Here is a 17,466-nt window from a genome sequence, read left to right as displayed (position 1 = left end):
AAAAACTTCTATTGAGTTGGAATATACAAATAATATAACACTTTTGTCTTCCACTCTTCATTAAGATGACTAACTTCCTCTCCTGCTGCCAGTTTTGTAGCTTTCCTGTTGAATGTCTCCATTTCCAGAGTACAATTGTGAATTGATTCATAAAAACTTAGCAAGACTGTATCACAAATAAGGGAAAGCAATAAATATTTCCCCTCTTCCTACATCCCCCAAATTAAATCAGTAACACAGTAACAACAACAGGCATTACTTGTTAACCCAATAATCATACACAGAACAGGATGCTCTAGAATGAAACATGTATTTACATTATGTGGTGGGTTGAAACGGAGGCTTTTATTTTTAGCAAAAGGTGCTGCCCTAAAGAAAGATGCCCAATTTGGCATGGAAATTACAAAAACTACATGTCAGGCACTTGGCAAGCAGATTAGTGGTATAATTCAAAGGGCTGTAACCATTAATCAACTAAAAAGGTTTAATTAGTTAAAACAGAAGGAATGGGTGGATCTGCTTCCAGGCCTGTTACTTTTGCATGTGAGTTGCCTTTAATGGGCTATGCCCCCAAAGGCAGCATATAACTAATATTTATAAGTGCACTTGCTTATGACACACATAAAAAAAAATGTAAGAGGGCTAGACAGAGTTCCTATGAACACAACTCAGCCCATGAGGCACTGACCGGGGGGGGGGGAGCTATCTTCACAGATTGCTTCTCCCTGTACCTTCTGAAAATCCCTATACTCTCCAAAACAGTATGGGAGATGTCCGGGGACGGGAAATCAGCAAAAATTATCCCATCCTCTCCTTAATCCAACAGGAGGCTTGCCTGGATCGGAGTCCCTTCCACGAACAGGAGAAAGTCTGGATGTCATAATGAAAACATACTTTTTGCATAAGAACTATTTTATTCATAGGCAACTTTAATCAATCAAGTAAAATTAAACTAAAATTTTATTAACTGGATGACAAATTCAATTATGGAGTCATGGCACCCCTAAAAATTCAGCTAAGAAGTCTGGTCATAAATGTATTGTGGCTATTATTTATTTATGGGGATTTGTGGCTTGATTCAACAGCTTCAACATAGTGTTTTACAATGCCAGTCTTATTTGTCGGCTGACCTTCTGGACCAACAGGATAACACGGTATACTTAACCAGTAAGTGCATTTATTTGTTAAGTACAGGCCCTTCCAAATGAACAAGCCAAGAAACTGTCAAGTTTCAAGTTCTAATAGAGCACTGAAAGTATCAGGCCTGAATTTAGTCTAGCTGCAGAAGACAAAAGGGCAAAGCAAAGATTTTGTCCAAGGAAGACAAGAATCTACTTCACACTTGATTTTATAAATTGGATCCAGGCACAAGGGTACACATTAAATAAGTGTTTTGCCAGTTGCATAACAAGTCATGCTCAGAAGGGGAGCAGAGAGAGAGAGAGAGACATTACTGTTTCAAGCCATCACTTTTTTTTTTAAAAGGACTCACATGAATTTGAGATGGAAGAATTTACAGTAAACTGGATTTTGCAAAATGCATCAAGGAGCACCATAATTGTTCCTGGAATGCTAGTCTTGAATCATGTCCAATCATAGACAATATTTGGTTTATTCTGTGCTTGGTACTAATTTAATTAATATTGTGGGTAACAGGAACTAGTGTTTGATTTTGACTGTTACTGAGAAATCTGGAGTTCAGGTGTTGCTGTGTAATGTAGCACACATGATATTTAATAGTATTAAAAAATGAAACCTGCCAGAGTGTCCATTTCTGTTTGTTCACTGAAGAATATACATACAACCCAATCCTAGGCCATTCCTTTACATCCTTGGCACAAGCAGAATTTTTATGCTACAGCATCTAGAGCAGCATTCTAGTTTTGACAAATGGATCAGAGCCATACAGCAAATGAGCCAACAGAGGGAGCTGAGACAGCACTGGAGGAAGCTTTCATGTTTGAGGAAGAAGATTGTGGGGAAAGGGAGCAGATGTCAGCATTTGTAAAGCTGATGGAACCTCCTGGGTTACTTAAACACCTGGAAAAGGTTAATTGGTTATATATTGTTGCACAGATTACTACTTTGGAACAAATATCTGATTATGAGACAATTATTTTGGAAAGGATGGAGTCTTATATACATGTATACTGCACAGCAGATAGTGTGTGAAAAGCATTTACTAGATATCCAGAAGGAAAGCCTGAACTTTGGGGACTAGCCATAGTGCAATCATATTTCACATAAGGAAGAACACTAAACAGAAGATGTGCCTATTATACAGTCAACATTTTATTGTTTTATTTATATTATGACTAATTTTGTTTTAAGAGAAAATAGTGACAATAATTTCATTTAATATGCAAACGTTCTTGAATATTGAGTTCTCCAACAGTTGTCTCCAATCATTCATGAGCTGTAGTATTTTAGCAAGCCCTCGTCCATAGGTTTCAGAATTTTCTTTTCTGACATGTTTACCACCCAGCCTGGAGCAAGGCCAAAGAAAATTTGTCTGGGGTCCTTGCGTGTGCTCAGCATTTGGAACAGTTCATCTTTTGTAATATCTGGTAAGACATAACCGTATTTCCTGGCAAGCTCCAGCCTCGCTCCTGGAATCTTTGACGGATCAGCCAGGTAGCCACGGCTCTTAGGATCTGTATAGTAACGAGCAAGATCTTCAGGAGGAAGCATTCTCTTTGGAATAGGCTGGCCACGTTGGAAAAAGGGCACTGGCTTGCAAAGAACATCTAAGTGCAAAATAATGGAACAAAAAGATACAGGATTAGCTACTCTGGCATCAGCAATTCCATCTATGAAAGAAGGGCATAGTGTGAAATTACAGTGTTTTTCAGTTTATATTCTGCAACATCCTGCTGTTGGGGAAGGCCCATTGGGTGATAATGTGAGTTGGCGCCCTTCCATTGGAGGTATGACTGGAATAGCTGCTATTGGGTTTTAAGTGCTGGCTGAAGACCTGCCTCTTCACCCAGGCCTTTGGAGAAAGGTGATTTGACATGGTCAGGAGTAAATTGATAGATGTCGTCATCTGATCTGATGATACAGCTGTAAATTGGATTGAAATGGTTGATTGAATGTTAACATTTTAATGCTTTGATGTTTGACTGTAAACCTCCCTGGGAAAATTTGATGAAGGGTGATTTAGAAATATAATAAATATTTTGCATATGAAAAAGTCACTGTTTAACTTATTTGGGTCCATTATGTTTAGAAATCTTTTATTTTTACGTTATGGAAGATTTCTCTATTTAGTTGGCACTCATCAACAGCCGTTAGAGGATACGAAGTCAAGAATAGAGAACACAAAGTCTGTTCCCTTTATTTCTTCAAGCCAAACTGTTTGAAGTTGATAACGGACTGGATGAGGGTGAAAGCTCAATTCAGACAAGTCCAAGTTGCTGATGGCAGATGGGCCAGATGGGGAAATGTGTCTGCTCTGGTCAGGGAATTACATTCCCCTTTAAGGAGAAGATTCATAGCTTGGCAGCCCTTCTAATGCCAAAGTTGCTCCTGGACTCCGAGTGATGGCTATGGGCAGGAGTACATTTTCCCCCCAGCATTGGCTGACAAACCTGCTGCACCCCTTTCTGACAATAAGAACTGAGCCACTGTCTTGCATGCCCTGGTGACGTCTGTTAAATTACCATTAACATGCCATATATGAGGCCGCTTTTAGAAACATTTTGGATAGTTACTAACAAAATACAGCAGCACAGCTTTTGTCTGGACCTGAGCATAGAATTCAATTCATATAATACTAATCTGGGATGACCTTAACTGGCTACCCATCTATTTTTGGTCTAAATTTGGTAATGTTTTTTATCTTTAAATTCATAAACAAGCTGGGTACAGAATACCTTCAGTAATGCCCTCTTCATATATTAAGATCAAGAGCCAGGTGGTGATATTTAACAAGGGTGAGGGAGATCCTGTTCCACATCCCTGCTATAACTCAAGTAATTTAACACTAACTGTATTATTGTTTTAACAATGTTTTTATTTGTTTTTAATTCTAACATGTTTTTGTATTTGGTAATGCCACCTTGATATAATTTTATGAAAAACGAAGCTTATAAATGCTTTAAATAAATAAATAAATAAACTGCATACATTATTCTCCTTCACATAAAGCAATGGCACAAACCTATGAATTGAAAGGGCAAAAAGCTCAGTAGACAAAGAATTTCTGCGGTACTCATTCCTGCCATAGCAAAAGGAAAGCAGAGGAAGGAAAATGCCAGGACTTCTGCTATAGAGACACAATAGACTGAATACTAAAGAGGTCATTTGAATGAGGAATGGTATCTTATTTGTAGGTGAGCAAAATACATGATGTGAATGGCAGACAGAGAAAAAAGGAGCAACACAGACTCCCCTCCCCCGGTCACTGATCTATTTAGACCTGTGCTGATGAGCCAAGCATACAGTGTCAGCTGCAGGTTTAGGAAGGCCCGTGAGCAAGATGTGTATAGTGAACCCATCTCCTCCTCACCACTGCTTATGTATCTGCAATGTTCACAGGCCACCTATAACAAAAATTCTCAGGCAGATCAGAGATAAAAACAAACTGCAGCTGCCCATTTGCTTGCCTTCTTCTGTTGAGCTTAGCCTGCATGACTATCCAGAGGGCAAGGAAAGCAATGGAAGCTCCTCCTCCTCTTGTTTTAGATGCTGCTCACTCACCCACTCAAACAGCAACATCAAGGAAAAAGAGCAGCAGGGTGGGGGATCTGTGGGCTCTGAGTGAGCTTTCTACCAAGGCACAAGCCTTACAATGCCAACCCTCTTACATCAACCCAGCTAGTATGGCAGATGAAATTGTGCTCATAGCTCATTTCTGTTTGCCACATTAGAAAAAGCGGCATGCAAAAGCCTTCCTCTGTTTCATGACCTGAGTGCCAAATGCGTATGATACATAAAAGCAGCTTTTTTTGTTGGAAAAGACAAGGGCTTCCCTCAAGAACCATCAGAAGACTAGCCGTATACATTGATAAAAAAGCTGCAATGAAAAGAAACATTCAGATAGAAAATACCGACTGCTTGTCCATGAAGAGACAGTTAATGAGAATTCTTACCCAAACTCCTTGGATCATAGAAGGCTGTAGTAATAACACCACCATTTTTTTCAACAGCTGCAATGGTGAGTTCCGATGCCAACTGCACTTCAATATTTATTTTTGCTGCAAAAGTATCGGCACCCTGCAAGTTCACATGAAGAGTGGTTAGGTCACAGAAAGATCAACTGAGGCTTATGTTTTTCAGCTACTGCACTCTTATGTGCACCACAGAACTTAAATCTATGATAGGTCACAGACATTCAAGTTCATCACGTGCACGGAACCTTTGGCCCTCCAGATGTTGCTGAACTACAACTACCATCATCCCTGGCCATTGGCCATGCTTACTGGGGCTGATGGGAGCTATAGTTCAGCAACATCTAGAGGCCAATGGTTCCCTACACCTGAACTACATGGTATATAAAATAATTTTCATTACTATTCATCAAAGGCAAAGAGCACAGATAACTTATCTTGGGATCCAAGTCAGTGTAACATAAGAAAGCTTATGGAAGGAAAGTTTCCCATCCTCTCCACGACTCTGTGGCCATCTGCACCCCCCCCCCAGACAGTTGGGACCAATCTCAAACAACATGTAAACAGAGAGCTGCTGGGAGGAGGAAGGAATCATCCAAAACTGAGCTTGGATCTTAAGGATGTTCACAGAAAGAGAAAGTTGCTATTCTCCCCTCTTCTTTTCCCTGGCCATCTCTACTCCTCCTCTTCTTCCATACAACTAACTACTTTTGAAATCCCCTGAAATCTGAGAAATGCAAATCCAAAGTGCCATATGCCACTGAAGTAAATTACATTCAACTCTGGATTCTGAAGTCATTTTAAAAAGTTAATCCATCTTGCATTCAACTTTGGAACATGTTAAGTCAGGTGTGGGGGACCTTTGGCCTTCCAGATGCTGCTGAACTACAACCCCCGTCAGCCCCAGCAAGGAGGCTCAATGGCCAAAGGAGATGGGAGTGTTGTCTAGCAGAATTTGGAGGGTCAAAGGTTCCTCGGGCTTAGTTTCTTGAATACCCCTCATCCAGCAATAAAAACAATCCAATAATGTATAGTGCCCTCTAGTGGAGGGATACCTACTTGACTTACAAAAATAAAGTACTACACTTTCAAAACTCAATAGCTTAAAATATCGCATAATACAGACATACCTCCTCCACAAGTTGGATACCATAATGTCTTTTGAATGGCTGTACTGTTACACCTCTAGCATTTATCAGCTGTGTTAGATCTATTGGCTGTGTGGGGTCAATTCTACCTAAGTCAATCAGATACTGTAGCTTTTTGAGACTGAGGGGTGGATACTGACGTCTGAGGCTGTAGAAACAAAGGAAAACAGATTTAGACTTTCAGAATGCATACCTAAACCAGAATGAGTAAAAAATATATATTAAGCACACAACACACTGTGCAAACGTCACTGAAATGAGTGAAAATTGTTCTACTGCTGGATTGTATGGTAAGGCTGTAACCCAAGATATCATTCCCCACAGGGATGTGGATCCGTTGAACCTCCAGATGTTGTTGGACTACAACTCCCATAATCCTCACCTATTGGCCATGCTGGCTGACACTGATTGCAGGTGAAAATCCAAAATCTGGAGGGTGCCAGGTCCCCCATTTCTGTTTTACCTGGAAAGTAAGCCCACTGAAATTTGTCCTGCTCGTAAACAAACAAGAACATAAGCCAAGACTACTGGATCAGGCCAAAGGCCCATCTAGTCCAGCATTCTGTTCTCAGAGGCAAACTAGACACCTTTGGGAAGCCCACAGGCACAACCTGAGTGCAATAGCACTCTCCACATCTGCTATTACCAGCAACTGGAATTCGGAGGCACACTGTCTCCTGCAACAGTAGAGGTAGAATACAGCCATCAGGGTTTGTTACCACTGATAGACAAATTCATGGAGGACAAGGCTAAAACTCTTGAAAAGCCATCCAAGCTGGTAGCCACCATTGCATCTCATCAGAGCAAATGTCATAGTTTAACTATGCATTGTTTATCCTTACTCTTCCAGCATTCAGCTTCATTGGATGTCCCTGAGTTCTAGTATTAGGGGAGAGGTAGAAAAACATTCCGCTACATGCAAAGCTTATGCCAACCAAGCCCCCCCCCCCAACTTAACAATTCACAAGGGTAATTGCAGCCACAAGCCTTGGTCAATTTCAAGCCTTGATGAAATTCAAGGACCAAGAAAACCAAAACATGAAACACACTGTGAAATGTTATACATGCATAATGTATTTTGTGTCAATTTGATACTGGCCTGCATGTTTCACCCTACAAATCAGTGTTCTTCAGCCTTGGGTCCCCAGATGTTGTTGGACTAAAACTTTCATAATCCCTGACCGTTAACCATGCTGTCTGGGAATGATGGGAGTTGCAGTCCAACAACATCTGGGGATCCAACGTTTAAGAACAGTGCTAGACTTTGTCTCTTGAAAAATAACATGCATGGAACTAGGTTCTGGGTACTGAAGCTGGAGTTCTGAGAATCACAGCTTTCAAACAAACTTTAAACTGCTCACTATTCACTAATAGGCAAAAAAAACCTTGGGGTTTAAGAACGTACCTACATCCAACATATATTTCTATCAAACTTTAAAAAGCAGAGAAATTGGGCAGCTATAGTGAATTCAACTGGGGAGCAGGAGACCTGACCTCCTCTCTGAGTTATTGTTCTGCCCTACAAATTTGTAAAAATGCAAACACAATTTGGGTTGGTCTTTCACAGTCCAATTCACTTCCTGTGTAGCTTGGAAGAATTTGGTAACATGTGCCTCTGAGCAAATGGTGAGTGGTGGCAACACCTGCAAACAGGACTGCATCTTCAAAGATGAATTAATTTTTTTGTATGTTTGTTGGTGTTCTTCTTACTTTGTTTTTCCTGCATTACTACTGTTTCTATAGAGAATTTACTCTAGAAAATTTTATTTCCCTCATTATTCATCCTAGAAATCTGTGTCAAATTTATTTTTATTAATTTCAAAGCCTTTTTATTGGTTAATGTCATATGATGGTGAAGATAGCCTTTTATGTTTCATACTGGAGGTTATGCTCTATTTCTATTTTGGGTGCATTAACAGTTGAATCTGAAACTGAAGTTTGATGTAAAATCAGACTGAATACAATACGTTGCTACTTAAGCAATGAATCTAGCTGTTGGAAAGAAACAAACTTGGCCTGCCCAAGATGCACGTTTTCAGTCTGCTATGTTTAAACCACTCCACTTAAGGAAGGGTGGGCATGGTCAATTAAAAACATAAGAGCACACCTAGAAATTTGCTAGAATATATTTCACCTCCCACTGTTTTATCCTGTGCAAACTGAGACACTTCTCATGTCCATTGGAAAGTATTCTGCAGAACAGTCAGTACCATTATTCCACAATTGTTTTTGGAGGGTTTTTTTTAGTGTAAATTATGCAAAGTGTTGCTGTACTTCACATATTCCCAGAAACAGAAGAAAAAAATGATTTACTATAGGAAACTTCACTAAAATTGCAAAGTTAATCAAACATATTTAAAGTGACTATCTGAACTGTAACACTCAATATCGTTGCTTCCTCCCTGCTAAAAGATCAGCACAGCAAATGTCTTGTTTCTGTTATTAGGTCTGATTGCAGGTGTTGCCACCATTCACCTTATGCTCAGAGACACATGTTACCAAATTCTTCCAAGCTACACAGGAAGTGGATTGGATTGTGAAAGACCAACCCAAATTGTGTTTGCATTTTGACAAATTTGTAGGTATAGCACAGTGGGGAGAGTCTGGCTGGGAGTCCACAGTCTGTGAGTTCAAATCCCAGCTTGTGTCTCCTGGGTGTCAAGGGCCAGCTAAAGATCACCCCCACAGTGAGTGGCTCAGAGGTTACATGCCCTGCCACCTGTGCAGCCGTGGGCAAGCTGCATAGTCCCAAGGAGCCCAGTAGCGCCCCCCCCAGCTGGCAGTCGTGTACAAGGAAGGGGCTGGCTTGTGCAGCTGTGGCAAGTTGAGCAGGCCCTAGCCAGCTGGGGAGGACCAGCCTCAGAGGGAGGCAATGCTAAACTCCCTCTGAATACCGCTTACCATGAACACCCTATTTATAGGGTAGCCACAACTTGGGATCGACTTGAAGGCAGTCCATGTCCATTTTTCACAATATCTCAGAGAGGTCAGGTCTTCTTCTCCCCTGGCGCATTCACTATAGCTGCCAAATTTCCTTGCTTTTTAAAATTTGATAGAAATATCTGTTGGCTATAGGTACGTTCTTAAACCCCAAGGGTGTTTGGTTTTTTTTGGCCTATTAGTGAATTTATGTGAGATTCTTTCACATACCTCAATAAGAAAATCATAGAAACATAGAATAGTAGGGTTGGAAGTGGCCTATAAGGCCATCGAATCCAACCCCCTGCTCAATGCAGGAATCCAAATTAAAGCATGTAATAGAATCCAATAGCCTAAAATGTAATCTGCTTGCTTATTCTCCCCTCCCTCAGTATTTCTCTCCCCCACTCACATTTCCGTGACATATGAAAGAAATCTCCAGACTCTTTCTGACATTTCCAACATGTTGCCAAATAAAATTCTAAAAACTAATAAAAATGTTAACAGGTGTAATGTATGATCTGCTCATTAATTTATTACATTTTTTCCCCTAATGGCTGCGTTCAGGGAAAATCTTTGCGCCTTTTCCAAAAGATGTTCCCTACTTCCTTAGGGCTATTTTCCCCAATATTTTGAGCCCATCTGGTCATAAGGTCTTTTACCTGCTCTGGCTCAGAATTGTATTGAATGAAAAGGTGGTAATTTTTTGCTAAATCAATAAATGTGACCAACTTAGGTTTATTAGTTTCATGGATCTATAACTTAAATTATACTCTAAGTAAATCTATGAAATTAATAGACCTAAGTTAGTCATGATGATTCATTTCAATGGGTCTACTATGAGCAGAACTAACACTGAATACCACCCAATGTTCTTAACACAAATAAGTGCTTCCATTTATTTGGTTTCAAACCATGTTTCTTTTTATCTGCACATACTGGCATAAGCATGGAGGTTTGCAAGTGAATGTGCAAGTCATAGAATCACAGAATAGTAGATGAAGGCAGAGTCCTAAACTGCTCCCCCTACCATCACTGGACCCAATCTGTACTGCTCTCTTGAGTCAGTTTGAAGGTGCTACAACAAAAATCAGCACAATGACTGCCTGCCCCCACCTTCCACCCTGGTTAGCACAAGCTGCAGGGCTGTGAATGCAGCAGTGGCTCTCCCACCCTGTTCAACCCCACTGCTCCCAGCTGGGAGTGTGACTTGCACCATAAATTAATTTTGACTACAGACATTTTCCCAAAAGTATAATTGTAGAAGCAAACTTACTGGTGTCTGTCATTGTAGGTATATTTTGGTATAACAAGATAAAATGGAGTTTGGCCTCCCTCAAAGCCTAATCGAGGACGGGTTCCTCTCTGCCTTTGCCCTTTGTGACCTCGGCCACTTTTTCCACCTCCATGCATTCCACGTCCACGTCTCTTTTCCTAAAATAAATAACTTTACATTAGCTTGCTATATAAGGTATACTCAGTTTGCAGTTTCGTATGTTCCAAAAAAGGGTGCCTGTGCCACAGAACTCCCCTCTTCCACAAGCAATCTTGTGCACATATATTTGGAAGTAAGTCCAACTGAATACAGTGAGACTTACTTCTATATAGGATATACAGGATATATGTATAGGATATAAGCTATTCCATTTTGACCGTTTGGGAGTATACAATAAAATAATCCACAAAATTGGGATAATCCACAGCAAGGTAGAAGTTGTGGAAAAGTGAGTGAAGAGGTGGGGAACTGTCAGAGAATGATCTAAAAATATATTCCACAATTTGTAATGGGTTCTCTGCTAAATACAGAATAAATGTCTGACAGGTGTTCCACAAATGATACATCCTACAGAAAAAGTTCCAGCTCTTGCAGCAAAAATCCCATTTATGTATTTATTACATTTATACCCAGCCTTTCTTTTCATCATAGAAACCCGTGGCGGCATACATACGGTTCCCAAATGGTCTCCCATCTAGACACTGACCAGACCTGACCCTGCTTAGCTTAAGCAGGGTGCAATCCCATGGCATTTGGGAGATAAACTGGTGTATTGTGACATGAGGTTTTGGAATTATTTCCATGTCACAAACAACAGCAATCAGGATTAAGTTCTTTGTATTTCAGTAACTGTCTGGTCTCATCTTACTTAATACTTTTTAAAAAATAATTAATTAATTAAATTTATATCCTGCCCTTCCTCACAGTAGGAGCCCAGGGAGGCAAACAAAAACACTAAAATCGCTATAAAACATCATAAAAACATATTAAAATATATTAAAACAAAACAACTTTTAAAAAAAGCTTTGTGCATATGGACTACCCCCTTCCTTTTATGCCATTATTTTATATACAAACTCAAACAAACACAGAAGATACAGCATGAATGCAAGGTAAGTTACATTTCACCTTTTCTATTGAAAAATTAGAACAATAATTGCTCCTCACTCACAGTTCATGTATTCTATCAACTTTAAGTATCGTCTCATAATAGAACCCTTAGCAATGGAACTAGTGGACATAGCTACACATGAAAAAATGACTTATGGAACCAGTCAGGCAGAGAAGAAGTATAAGGAAATGTTAAAATATGGGAATCAAATAGAATAACAATATTTTAAAAAACCATGAACGAGATATACGGGTACTAGTCATTGGTGAAAGCTTTCCAATTTTATATGCTGTGTGTTTATATCTGTAAGATTGTATTTGACTTAAGTAGATTGGAAGGTGCTACAGGATTCTTTGTAGTATCCCAGATAAAATAGCCAATGATATTTACTCAGACAAGACGTGCCTGTGTCCAGTAAAAATATGCACAGAAGCATCTTCCAGTATTTATAAGTTCACTATATGGAGAAAATTAAGTAAAGCATTACGTTTATGAATATGACCTATCTGCTTATTAGAAATAAGCGGGAATGTGCCACCTTTTCTTCTATGTGTATATCAGTTGCCTGACAGGCAGAAATCTAAATGTTACTAGGCCCCATTCAAGTATCTTCAAGCTGGGAAAGCAGCACCTGTGGAATTTCTGCCAATCATCCTACTTATAAAGGTACACGAACCCTCCCTATCGAGAAAGTGGGCTTAAATAAAAAAAATGAGGGAACGAAGGGAGTGTGGGACAAGTAGCTCTCCTCCTTTCCTCCCGATCTCACAGCAAGTGGCCTAACGCGGCAGCGGCCTTGCCAACAGCGAGGCAGACCCAGCACGACCTCCACGCTCACCGTAGCCTCCAACTCACCCGGTGGCGGGCTCCATCGTTGGGCCGTAGGTTGGCGAGGCTAACCCTGGGCAAGGTCCGCACCAGCTCCAAGGCCTTGCTCCTACTCCCTCCGCCAGCCCGAGACGCCGTCGCCATCGATCCACCAGTAAGAAGTAAGTGCAACGGCTAGAAGGAAGGACCAGAGTAGGGGAGAAAAGAGAACCAACCAGAGTCTCTGCGCAAGCGCAAAAAGATTGCCAAACCACAGCCGTAGATAAAAGAAGGTATAGAGAAATGCATTCCTCTCGATTTCCGGTGTTATTTCGGAATCAATACCTTAATTTTTTTAGAAAGGTACAGCGCAACGTGTCTGAATTCAGGGGAATTGAGATAAATTCTGTTTGAAAGGCAACGACTCCTGAGTTTTCTTCGATTGTAGGGGAAAGCACGCTACTGCCGCCAAATCACAGTTATTTGGATTTCTACATTGCTTCCTACAAACAGCTGTCACTTTCATTGGTTTCGTTTTTAACTCGCAAGTGATCCCAGGGCGGGGTACCTCAAACATAAAATCAAACAATACAACAATTCTAATAAAAATCTTAAAACAATATAAAGCCATCAACTCCCCCTTACTATATTAAAAAAAGACTAGGCTACAGTCCTAAATCCACTAAGGACTGGCCTGATCCAGCAGGTTCTTCTTATGATGCCGCCCTGGGCTCCTACTGGGAGGAAGGGCGGGATATAAATTTAATAAATAAATAAAATGATACCATGGACAATGGTATTCAAGGCTGCAGAGGGATCCAGGAGAAATAACAGGGTTGCACTCTCAGTTGCCTCCCCCCTGCACAGGTCATCAGTAAGCTCTCAGAGTTAAGAACATAAGAACATAAGAAGAGCCTGCTGGATCAGGCCAGTGGCCCATCTAGTCCAGCATCCTGTTCTCACAGTGGCCAACCATTTGCCTGGGGGAAGCCTGCAAGCAGGACCCGAGTGCAAGAACACTCTCCCCTCCTGAGGCTTCTGGCAACTGGTTTTCAGAAGCATGCTGCCTCTGACTAGGGTGGCAGAGCACAGCCATCACGGCTAGTAGCCATTGATAGCCCTGTCCTCCATGAATTTGTCTAATCTTCTTTTAAAGCCATCCAAGCTGGTGGCCATTACTGCATCTTGTGGGAGCAAATTCCATAGTTTAACTATGCGCTGAGTAAAGAAGTACTTCCTTTTGTCTGTCCTGAATCTTCCAACATTCAGCTTCTTTGAATGTCCACGAGTTCTAGTATTATGAGAGAGGGAGAAGAACTTTTCTCTATCCACTTTCTCAATGCCATGCATAATTTTATACACTTCTATCATGTCTCCTCTGACCCGCCTTTTCTCTAAACCAAAAAGCCCCAAATGCTGCAACCTTTCCTCGTAAGGGAGTCGCTCCATCCCCTTGATCATTCTGGTTGCCCTCTTCTGAACCTTTTCCAACTCTATCATATCCTTTTTGAGGTGAGGCGACCAGAACTGTACACAGTATTCCAAATGCGGCCGCACCATAGATTTATACAACGGTATTATGATATCGGCTGTTTTATTTTCAATACCTTTCCTAATTATCGCAAGCATGGAATTTGCCTTTTTCACAGCTGCTGCACACTAGGTTGACATTTTCATCGTGCTGTCCACTACAACCCCGAGGTCTCTCTCCTGGTTGGTCACCGCCAGTTCAGACCCCATGAGCGTATATGTGAAATTCAGATTTTTTGCTCCAATATGCATAATTTTACACTTGTTTATATTGAATTGCATTTGCCATTTTTCCGCCCATTCACTCAGTTTGGAGAGGTCTTTTTGGAGCTCTTCGCAATCCCTTTTTGTTTTAACAACCCTGAACAATTTAGTGTCGTCAGCAAACTTGGCCACTTCACTGCTCACTCCTAATTCTAGGTCATTAATGAACAAGTTGAAAAGTACAGGTCCCAATACTGATCCTTGAGGGACTCCACTTTCTACAGCCCTCCATTGGGAGAACTGTCCGTTTATTCCTACTCTCTGCTTTCTGCTTCTTAACCAATTCCTTATCCACAAGAGGACCTCTCCTCTTATTCCATGACTGCTAAGCTTCCTCAGAAGCCTTTGGTGAGGTACCTTGTCAAACGCTTTTTGAAAGTCTAAGTACACTATGTCCACTGGATCACCTCTATCTATATGCTTGTTGACACTCTCAAAGAATTCTAATAGGTTACTGAGACAGGACTTTCCCTTGCAGAAGCCATGCTGGCTCTGCTTCAGCAAGGCTTGTTCTTCTATGTGCTTAGTTAATCTAGCTTTAATAATACTTTCTACCAGTTTTCCAGGGACAGAAGTTAAGCTAACTGGCCTGTAATTTCTGGGATCCCCTCTGGATCCCTTTTTGAAGATTGGCGTTACATTTGCCACTTTCCAGTCCTCAGGCACGGAGGAGGACCCAAGGGACAAGTTACATATTTTAGTTAGCAGATCAGCAATTTCACCTTTGAGTTCTTTGAGAACTCTCGGGTGGATGCCATCCGGGCCCGGTGATTTGTCAGTTTTTATATTGTCCATTAAGCTTAGAACTTCCGCTCTCGTTACCACTATTTGTCTCAGTTCCTCAGAATCCCTTCCTGCAAATGTTAGTTCAGGTTCAGGTTCAGTTAAGAAACTGGGAGGGATGCATCATCTCTTTCCATAGTCACAGCACAGAAGCCATTTCTCACATCTCTACTGTGGGTTTAGAACTACCCATAGAAATCAATGAAGAAGTCCAAGATTTTATTCTACTGAGTGGGGTCCTCAGTGCACCACTGTTAAGCATGCGGGCCACATTCACACCACACATTTATTCCATGGTTTCCCCAAAAGAATCCTGGGAGTTGTAGTTAATAAAGGATGCTGAGAGTTGTTAGATATCCTATTTCCCTCAAACAGCTACAATTTTCAGAGATCTCTTGGAAGAGCGATTGACTGTAAAACTACTCTGAGAATTATAGCTCTTAGAGGGGACTAGGAGCCTCCCATGCAAGTAAAGTAATGCTCAAGATTCTACAACAAAGACTCTTACCATATATGGAGTGAGAAATGTCAGACATTCAAGCTGGATTTAGAAAGGGAAAAGGCACAGAGATCATATTGCAAACATACATTTGATAATGGAACGGAGCAAGGACTTTCAGAAGAAAATCACCCTGTGCTTTATAGATTACAGCAAAGTCTTTGACTGTGTAGATCATGAAAAACTATGGAATGCTTTAAAAGAAATGGGGGTGCCACAGCATCTGATTGTCCTGATGCGCAACTTATACTCTGGACAAGAGGCTATTGTAAGGACAGAATATGGAGAAACCAATTGGTTCCCAATAGGAAAGGATGTGAGACGGGTGTATCTTATCACCCTAGTGTATTTATTTAATCCGGCCTTTCCCAACCAGTGTGCCTCCAGATGTTGTTGGACCACAACTCTCATCAGCCTCAGCCAGCATTGCCAATGGCTGAGGCTGATGGCAGTTGTGGTCCAACAACATCTGGAGGCACACTGGTTGGGAAAGGCTGACTGTGCGCAGAGCATATCATACGGAAAGTGGGATTGGACCAAGATGAAGGAGGTGTGAAAATTGGAGGGAGAAATATCAATAATTTAAGATATGCAGATGATACCATACTACTAACAGAAACCAGTAAGGATTTCAAATGAATGCTCATGAAAGTTAAAGAGGAAAGCACAAAAGCAGGACTATAGCTGAATGTCAAAAAGACTAAAGTAATGACAACAGAAGATTTATGTAACCTTAAAGTTGACAATGAGGATATTGAACTTGTCAAAGATTATCAATACCTTGGCACAGTCATTAACCAAAATGGAGACAATAGTCAAGAAACCAGAAGAAGGCTAGGAATGAGGAGGGCAGCTGTGAGAGAACTAGAAAAGGTCCTCAAATGCAAAGATGTATCACTGAACACTAAAGTCAGGATCATTCAGACCATGGTATTCCTGATCTCTGTGTATGGATGTGAAAGTTGGACAGTGAAAAAAGCAGATAAGAGAAAAATCAACTCATTTGAAATGTGGTGTTGGAAGAGAGCTTTGCACACACCATGGCCTGCAAAAAAGACAAATAATTGGGTGTTATAACAACCCAACTGTTAGAACTGTCACTAGGAGCTACAATGATGAAACTGAGATTATCATACTTTGGACACATAATGAGAAGACATGATTCACTAGAAAAAAGAATAATGGTGGGGAAAACAGAAGGGAGTAGAAAAAGAGGAAGGACAAACAAGAGATGGATTGATTCCATAAAGGAAGCCACAGACCTGAACTTACAAGATCTGAACAGGGTGGTTCATGACAGATGCTCTTGGAGGTCACTGATTCATAGGGTCGCCATAAGTCATAATTGACTTGAAGGCACATAGCAACAAACAACAAGGGGTCTCCTAACAACTCTCAGCATCCTTAACCTTTGACAAACTACACTTTCCAGGATTCTTTGGGGGAAGGCATAACTGTGTAAAGAGGCATAAATGTGTGGTGTGAATGTGGTTCAAGTCCACCTAGAATGAAAAGGCAGCAATAAAGGGGACAACTCATGCTCTTTCATATTTTGTGTACCTAGGGAGAAATCTTTTTTTCTTTCCAAACATTTAAAAATTAGCCCAGCAGTGCAAAATCTAATACAAATTCAGCCATTTGTGTTATTCATAATCTGCCTTTTTTTAAAAAAACCTTTCCCAAGGCAGCTTTAAAAATATATATTTTTAAATCTCATAATATATTATTTATAATAAAACCCAAGTTAGAAAATAGCTGAAATCCAAATCCCTCCTGTTTCTTTTTTTTGGGGGGGGGGAGATACCTTTTATGTAAACAAACCTACAGTAATATCCCAGATTTTATTTTTTTATCCAATTTATATCTCGCCCTTCCTCCTAATCTACCGATTTCACTGGGCAGCTATCCTTTCAGAAGATTAAAGCCAAAATCTCTGGTTATGTTCATTTCATTTTCATTCATTCATTTCATTCAATGAAATGAATCTGGTTATGTATTCCCCTATAGACCAAACAAGA

At 40.6% G+C, this 17,466-nt stretch overlaps 1 protein-coding gene across 2 annotated transcripts; it reads right to left on the bottom strand.

Annotated features, from left to right (window-relative positions):
* Positions 1-2,270: 2,270 nt before the first annotated feature.
* MRPL15 (mitochondrial ribosomal protein L15) lies at positions 2,271-12,643 on the bottom strand. 2 transcript variants are annotated; one of them, XM_061601189.1, is made up of 5 exons: positions 12,421-12,643; positions 10,455-10,612; positions 6,242-6,407; positions 5,094-5,217; positions 2,271-2,747 (listed from the first exon to the last, which is right to left on the bottom strand). In XM_061601189.1, the coding sequence occupies exons 1-5, from the start codon at positions 12,535-12,537 to the stop codon at positions 2,410-2,412; spliced, it is 903 nt and encodes a 300-aa protein (XP_061457173.1). In that variant the 5' UTR covers positions 12,538-12,643; the 3' UTR covers positions 2,271-2,409. The 2 variants fall into 2 exon arrangements, with proteins under 2 accessions (XP_061457173.1, XP_061457259.1); XM_061601275.1 differs by having other exon boundaries at positions 12,404-12,508.
* Between the last annotated feature and the right edge of the window lie 4,823 nt (positions 12,644-17,466).

The sequence above is a fragment of the Rhineura floridana genome, chromosome 1 (genome assembly GCF_030035675.1).
Source record: "Rhineura floridana isolate rRhiFlo1 chromosome 1, rRhiFlo1.hap2, whole genome shotgun sequence".
Taxonomy (NCBI): Eukaryota; Metazoa; Chordata; class Lepidosauria; order Squamata; family Rhineuridae; genus Rhineura; species Rhineura floridana.
Note: the sequence above shows the minus strand (reverse complement) of the source record. Positions and strands in the feature narration are given on the sequence as shown.

Coding starts and splice junctions, on each gene's coding strand:
- MRPL15 (XM_061601189.1), bottom strand. CDS start 12,537: ATGGCGACGGCGTCTCGGGCTGGCGGAGGGAGTAGGAGCAAGGCCTTG. Junction 10,613..12,420: donor ACGATGGAGCCCGCCACCGG/GTGAGTTGGAGG, acceptor TATTTATTTTAG/GAAAAGAGACGTGGACGTGG. Junction 2,748..5,093: donor CTATGATCCAAGGAGTTTGG/GTAAGAATTCTC, acceptor TTTTGCACTTAG/ATGTTCTTTGCAAGCCAGTG.